Below are 7,313 nucleotides of genomic sequence, written 5' to 3'. Positions count from 1 at the left end.
GCCACGCCCTCGGGCAAAGACACACCCCCCCACCCCGCCCCCCCGACCCCCCCCCATTCGGGGCTCATTCGCCCCCCAACTCCCGGCTCCGCAGGTCAGTGGGACCCACAACCTCCCCCCCCACCTCCCTTCCCCCCCCCCCCCCCCCCCCAGCCCCACACTTGGGGGTCACGGTGGGGGGTGACGTGGCCGACGGCGGCCGGACTTTGGACTGTGGGGGGAGGGGAGGGTGGCGGCCGGGAGCCAGGGGTCCGGGAGGGGGGAGGGGGGTGTCTATGGGGCAGGAGAGGGGGTGGGGGGGAGGTTGTGGGGCAGGACCCACATATGGGGGGTGTTTATGGGGCGGGAGCCACACAAGGGGGGGGTCTATGGGGCGGGAGCCACACATAAGGAGTGTCTATGGGGCAGGATCCACATATGGGGGGGGATCCGTGGGGCAGGAGCCACATATGGGGGGTGTCTATGGGGCAGGAGCCACACATGGGGGGGGGGGGGGGTCTGTGGGGCAAGAGCCATTCCTGGATGTGGCTGTGGGGGGGGCGTCTATGGGGCAGGACCCGCAAATGGGGGGGCATCCGTGGGGCAGGACCCACACAATAAGGGGTGTCTATGGGGCAGGAGCCACACGTAGCGGGAGGATCTATGGGGTGGGATTCACAGATGGGGGCGTCTATGGGGCAGGAACCATTCCCGGGTGAGGCCGTGGGGGGGGAGGGGGGGGGTTCTATGGGGCAGGACCCACACATAGGGGGGTGTCTATGGGGCAGGACCCACACATGGGGAGCATCCGTGGGGCAGGACCCACAGATGGAGGCGGGGGGGGGCATGACCCATTGCTCGGGTATGTCCATGGGGGGGGGGAAGACCCACACGTGTGGGGTGTCTGTGGGGCAGGACCCACCGCTGGGCGTGGCCAAGGGGGTGTTGGGGGGGGGCAGGACCCACACGTGGGGGGCAGGACCCCAGCGCTGCCCCGCCCCCCCCGGGCAGCGGCGCCGCTCTGGGCCCTCGTCCCTGGTACTCGCTGGTCCCTCTGCAGCGCTGGGGCCGCTCTGGACCCCCATCGCCCGGATCTCTATGGTCCCGCTGCCGCTCTGGCCCCTCTTCCCCGACACTCTATGGTCCTGGTGCCCCTCTGGCCCCTCTTCCCCAACACTCTATGGTCCTGGTGCCACTCTGGCCCCTCTTCCCCGACACTCTATGGTCCTGGTGCCGCTCTGGCCCCTCTTCCCCAACACTCTATGGTCCTGGTGCCGCTCTGGCCCCTCTTCCCCAACACTCTATGGTCCTGGTGCCCCTCTGGCCCCTCTTCCCCGACACTCTATGGTCCTGGTGCCGCTCTGGCCCCTCTTCCCCGACACTCTATGGTCCTGGTGCCGCTCTGGCCCCTCTTCCCCAACACTCTATGGTCCTGGTGCCGCTCTGGCCCCTCTTCCCCGACACTCTATGGTCCCGCTGCCGCTCTGGCCCCTCTTCCCTGACACTCTATGGTCCTGGTGCCGCTCTGGCCCCCCTTCCCTGACACTCTATGGTCCTGGTGCCCCTCTGGCCCCCCTTCCCCAACACTCTATGGTCCTGGTGCCGCTCTGGCCCCTCTTCCCCAACACTCTATGGTCCTGGTGCCGCTCTGGCCCCTCTTCCCCAACACTCTATGGTCCTGGTGCCGCTCTGGCCCCTCTTCCCCGACACTCTATGGTCCCGCTGCCGCTCTGGCCCCTCTTCCCCGACACTCTATGGTCCTGGTGCCCCTCTGGCCCCTCTTCCCCAACACTCTATGGTCCTGGTGCCGCTCTGGCCCCTCTTCCCCAACACTCTATGGTCCTGGTGCCGCTCTGGCCCCTCTTCCCCGACACTCTATGGTCCCGCTGCCGCTCTGGCCCCTCTTCCCTGACACTCTATGGTCCTGGTGCCGCTCTGGCCCCCCTTCCCTGACACTCTATGGTCCTGGTGCCCCTCTGGCCCCCCTTCCCCAACACTCTATGGTCCTGGTGCCGCTCTGGCCCCTCTTCCCCAACACTCTATGGTCCTGGTGCCGCTCTGGCCCCTCTTCCCCAATGCTCTATGGTCCCGCTGCCGCTCTGGCCCCTCTTCCCCGACACTCTATGGTCCTGGTGCCGCTCTGGCCCCTCTTCCCCAACACTCTATGGTCCTGGTGCCGCTCTGGCCCCTCTTCCCCAACACTCTATGGTCCTGCTGCCCCTCTGGCCCCTCTTCCCCAATGCTCTATGGTCCCGCTGCCGCTCTGGCCCCTCTTCCCCAACACTCTATGGTCCCGCTGCCGCTCTGGCCCCTCTTCCCCGACACTCTATGGTCCTGGTGCCCCTCTGGCCCCTCTTCCCCAACACTCTATGGTCCTGGTGCCGCTCTGGCCCCTCTTCCCCAACACTCTATGGTCCTGGTGCCACTCTGGCCCCTCTTCCCCAACACTCTATGGTCCTGGTGCCGCTCCGGCCCCTCTTCCCCGACACTCTATGGTCCCCCAGGGCACCACTCTGGCCCCTCTTCCCCGACACTCTATGGTCCTGGTGCCCGTCTGGCCCCCCTTCCCCAGCACTCTATGGTCCTGGTGCCCCTCTGGCCCCTCTTCCCCGACACTCTATGGTCCTGGTGCCGCTCCGGCCCCTCTTCCCCGACACTCTATGGTCCCCCAGGGCACCACTCTGGCCCCTCTTCCCCAACACTCTATGGTCCTGGTGCCGCTCTGGCCCCTCTTCCCCGACACTCTATGGTCCTGGTGCCGCTCTGGCCCCTCTTCCCCGACACTCTATGGTCCCCCAGGGCGCTGGTGCCGCTCTGGCCCCTCTTCCCCAACACTCTATGGTCCCCCAGGGCGCTGGTGCCGCTCTGGCCCCTCTTCCCCAACACTCTATGGTCCTGCTGCCGCTCTGGCCCCTCTGCCCACGTCTCTACGGTCCCCGCAGGCCCCATGGCTGCCTCCGCCCCCGACCTCTCCTCCCTGCTGCCGCCCTACAAGCTGCGAGCCCTGGCCCGGGCTTGGTTGGAGGAAGACGCCCCCAGCCCGGACCCGGCCTCCTCGGTGGTGGGTCTGGCCCCACGGCGCGCCGAGCTGCTCTGCAAATCGGAAGGGGTGCTGGCGGGCTGCCCCTTCGCCGAGGCGGCCTGGGGGGAGGCCGGGTGCCGGGTGAGCTGGCGGGTGGCCGAGGGCTCCCCGTTGCCCCCCGGGAGGACGGTGGTGGCCGAGGTGGAAGGTCCCGGCGCCGGGTTGCTGTTGGCCGAGCGGGTGGCCCTCAACTGCCTGGGGCGCTGCAGCGGGGTGGCCACGGCGGCCGCCCGGGCGGTGGCGGTGGCCCGAGGGGCCGGTTGGACGGGGACGGTGGCCGGGACCCGCAAGACCACGCCCGGCTTCCGATTGGCTGAGAAATACGCCCTGGCGGTGGGCGGGGCCGACCCCACCGCCACGGTCTGGGGGGGCTCCTGATGCTGAAGGACAATCACCTGCTGGCCGCCCGCGCCCCACTGGAGCAGGTTGGGGGGCGGCGGGGGGGGGGCACCCCTAAATTGGGGGGTCAGTGGGGGGGGACCCCAATTTGGGGGGTCAATAGGGTGGGGGGACCCCCAATTTGGGGGCAAAAGTGGGGGGGGACCCTGTTTGGGGGGCAGTTGGTGGTGGGTGACTGGGGGAGACCCCATTGGGGGGTCAATGGGGGGGGTCAATGGGGGGGACCCTAATTTGGGGGGGTCAAGGGGGTGGGGGGACCCCAATTTGGGGGCAAAAAGGGGGGGGGGGACCCTGTTTGGGGGGCAATTGGTGGTGGGTGTTGGGGGGGGGACCCCATTGGGGGGGGGGTCGATGGGGGGGGTCAATGGGGGGGGACCCTAATTTGGGGGGGGTCAAGGGGGTGGGGGGACCCCAATTTGGGGGGAAAAGGGGGGGGACGACCCTGTTTGGGGGGGCGATTGTTGGTGGGTGACTGGGGGGGGACCCCATTGGGGGGTCAATGGGGGGGGTCAATGGGGGGGGGGACCCCATTTGGGGGGGGCCAATGGGGGGGGGTAACCCCTGAATTGGGGGGCACTGGGGGGGGGTGGAGCCCAATTTTGGGGGGAAAATGGGGGGGGACCCCGGTTTGGGGGGCAATTGGTGGTGGGTGACTGGGGGGAGGGGGTCCCCATGGGGTGCCCCTCCCCCCCCCATGACACCCCCCCCCCCCCTTTTCCCCGCAGGTGGTGGGGGAGGGGCGGCGGGCGGGGGGCTTCAGCCGGCGCCTGGAGGTGGAGGCGTCTTCGGCGGCCGAAGGCCTGAGAGCGGCCGCGGCCGGCGCCGACATCGTCCTCCTGGACAACTTCACCCCCCAGGTCCGTCCCCCGCCCCATAAGTGTGGGGCTGGAGGGGTCGGGTGGGGGGGGGGACGACGTCCCGCAGCCCCACGGTTGATGGTTTCCCCCCCCCCCCCCCCAGGGTCTGCGGGCGGGCGGCGGCGGCCATCAAGGCCTCGCACCCGCGGGTGACGGTGGAGGCCAGCGGCGGCATCACCCCCCGAGACCCTGCCCCACTTCCTGGGGCCCCACGTCGACGTGGTCTCCATGGGGTGCCTGACCCACGGCGCCGCCGCCCTCGACTTCGCCCTCCGCGTCCTGCCGGGGGGGGGACGGGACGCCCTGAGAGCCCCCCACCCCGCCATCAGCCGCCGCGCGACCGGGGGTGACGGCGACCACGGCCGGGACCTGCCCCGCCCTCGGTGGGACCCCCCCGCCCCCCTCCGGGGGACCCCAACATCCACCTCCCCCCACCGGTGGGACCCCAACATCCACCTCCCCCCCCCGGTGGGACCCCAACATCCATCTCTACCCCATGGTGGGACCCCAACATCCATCTCCAGGCCCTTGGTGGGACCCCAAAATCCACCTCTACCCCATGGTGGGACCCCAAAATCCACCTCTACCCCATGGTGGGACCCCACCCCACGTCCAGGAGACCCCAAAATCCATCTCTACCCCATGGTGGGACCCCAAAATCCATCTCCAGCCCTTGGTGGGACCCCACCCCACATCCAGGAGACCCCAAAATCCATCTCTACCCCATGGTGGGACCCCACCCCACATCCAGGAGACCCCAAAATCCACCTCCACCCTTTGGTGGGACCCCAAAATCCATCTCTACCCCATGGTGGGACCCCAAAATGCACCTCCAGCCCTTGGTGGGACCCCAACATCCATCTCTACCCCATGGTGGGACCCCAAAATCCACCTCCAGCCCCTGGTGGGACCCCACCCCACGTCCCCCCACCGTCATCCCGGGGACCCCCCCCAACCCCACCTTGACCCCCCTCCCCCGCCATGTTGTGTTCTCCCCCTCCCCCCAATAAACCCCTCCCCCACCTTCCCCCCGCCCCCCCAAATCTGGGGGGGGGGGTGGTGGGGGGAGGAGGGGGACATCCCCCCCCCCCCCCAAAAAAAAACCTCCCCCCGTGTGCAAAAAAAGAAACCGGGTGTTTTTATTCCCAAAAACGGACGGGGACCCCCCCCCCGGGGTGGGGGGGTCCCAAGCGTCCCGGGGGGGGACCCGGGTGTCCGGGGGGGGGTGTTTTTTTTTGGGGGGGGGGCCCCCCGACACCCCCTTATTCGCCCTCCTTGTCCTCCCCGTGGGTGATGATGTAGCAGATGTTCTTGTAGTCCACGTTGCCGGCCACGTCGGGGGGGAAGGCGGCCCACATGTTCTTGATCTGGGGGGGGGACACACCCCGATGTCACACCCCCCCCCCCCCCAAAACTCAAATGGGGGGGTCATACCACCCCCCGACCCCCCCCCGAGCCAGGGGACACCCCCCAAAGCAGCCTTGGGGGGGGTTAAAGGGGGGGGGAGGGGGGTAAGTGGGGCTGGGAGGGGTTTGGGGGGGTCCCTTGTAGATCTGGGGGGGTCCCCAAGAGGGTTTGGGGGGGGTTTTGGGGGTCCCCAGGGCATTTTGGGGTCCTTTGTGGGTCTGGGGGGGGGGGGGGATTCCCCAAGAGGGTTTCGGGGGGTTTTAGGGGGGTCCTTTGTGGGTCTGGGGGGGGGTCCCCAAGAGGGTTTGGGGGGGTCTATGGGGGTTTTGGGGGTCCCCAGGGCATTTTGGGGTCCCTTGTGGGTCTGGGGGGGTCCCCAAGAGGGTTGGGGGGGAGGTTTGGGGGTCCCCAAGGCATTTGGGGGGGGTCCTTTGTGGGTCTGGGGGGGGGTCCCCAAGAGGGTTGGGGGGGGAGGTTTGGGGGTCCCCAAGGCATTTGGGGGGGGTCCTTTGTGGGTCTGGGGGGGGTCCCCAAGAGGGTTGGGGGGGGGGTTGGGGTCCCCAGGGGGTTTTGGGGGGGGTCTATAGTGGGTTTGGGGGTCCCCAGGGGGCTCTGGGGTCCCTTTTGGGGGCTCTGGGGGCTGCCCAGGGGGGTTTTGGGGTCACCTGGGGGGGGGTTTGAGGGTTTGGGGGGATCCCTGGGGGGGGGGGGGTTGGGGGTCACTGGGGGGGTTTGGGGGGGGGTCTGAGGGGGTCCCCGGGGGGTTTTGGGGTCCCCAGGGGGGTTTGGGGGTCCCCGGGGGGGTTTGGGGGTCACTGGGGGGGGGGTTGGGGGGTTTGGGGGGGGTCTGAGGGGGTCCCCGGGGGGGTTTTGGGGTCCCTAGGAGTGTTTGGGGGGCCCCGGGGGGGTTGGGGGTCACTGGGGGGGTTTGGGGGGGGGTCTGAGGGGGTCCCCGGGGGGTTTTGGGGTCCCCAGGGGGGTTTGGGGGTCCCCGGGGGGGTTTGGGGGTCACTGGGGGCGTTGGGGGGGGGTCTGAGGGGGTCCCCGGGGGGGTTTTGGGGTCCCCGGGGGGGTTTGGGGGGTCACTGGGGGCGTTGGGGGGGGGTCTGAGGGGGTCCCCGGGGGGGTTTTGGGGGTCCCCAGGGGGGTTTGGGGGTCCCCGGGGGGGTTTGGGGGTCACTGGGGGCGTTGGGGGGGGTCTGAGGGGGTCCCCGGGGGGGTTTTGGGGTCCCCGGGGGGGTTTGGGGGTCACTGGGGGCGTTGGGGGGGGTCTGAGGGGGTCCCCGGGGGGGTTTTGGGGTCCCCGGGGGGGTTTGGGGGGGTCTGAGGGGGTCCCCGGGGGGTTTTGGGGTCCCCGGGGGGGGGTTTTGGGGGTCCCTGGGGGGGTCGTTGGGATGTTGGGGGGTTTGGGGGGGTCCCCAAGAGGGGGTTTTTGGGGGGGGGGGGGGGTCTCTCACCTCCTCGGGGGGTGAAGCGGTCGCACTGGGTGGTCAGAAGCTCCTCCAGGCTGGGGGGGGGCGGGGAGAGACACGTGTCCCCCCACTGTCCCCAGTGTCCGTCCCCCCCCCCGCAATGTCCCCACATCTCCC

The 7,313-nt window shown here is 69.7% G+C and overlaps 1 protein-coding gene across 1 annotated transcript; it reads left to right on the top strand.

Annotated features, from left to right (window-relative positions):
* The first annotated feature begins 56 nt into the window (after positions 1-56).
* LOC134509387 (nicotinate-nucleotide pyrophosphorylase [carboxylating]-like) lies at positions 57-5,346 on the top strand. Its single transcript, XM_063321892.1, is given in 6 exon segments — positions 57-94; positions 2,922-3,404; positions 3,407-3,486; positions 4,186-4,337; positions 4,421-4,496; positions 4,498-5,346. Coding segments are annotated over 5 exon segments (1,572 nt in total). The 5' UTR covers positions 57-94; positions 2,922-2,926; the 3' UTR covers positions 5,284-5,346.
* Positions 5,347-7,313: the final 1,967 nt, after the last annotated feature.

The sequence above is a fragment of the Chroicocephalus ridibundus genome, unplaced genomic scaffold, assembly GCF_963924245.1.
Source record: "Chroicocephalus ridibundus unplaced genomic scaffold, bChrRid1.1 SCAFFOLD_607, whole genome shotgun sequence".
In the NCBI taxonomy this organism is placed as follows: Eukaryota; Metazoa; Chordata; class Aves; order Charadriiformes; family Laridae; genus Chroicocephalus; species Chroicocephalus ridibundus.
The sequence above is the reverse complement of the archived record's forward strand: the minus strand, read 5'-3'. Positions and strand labels throughout refer to the sequence as shown.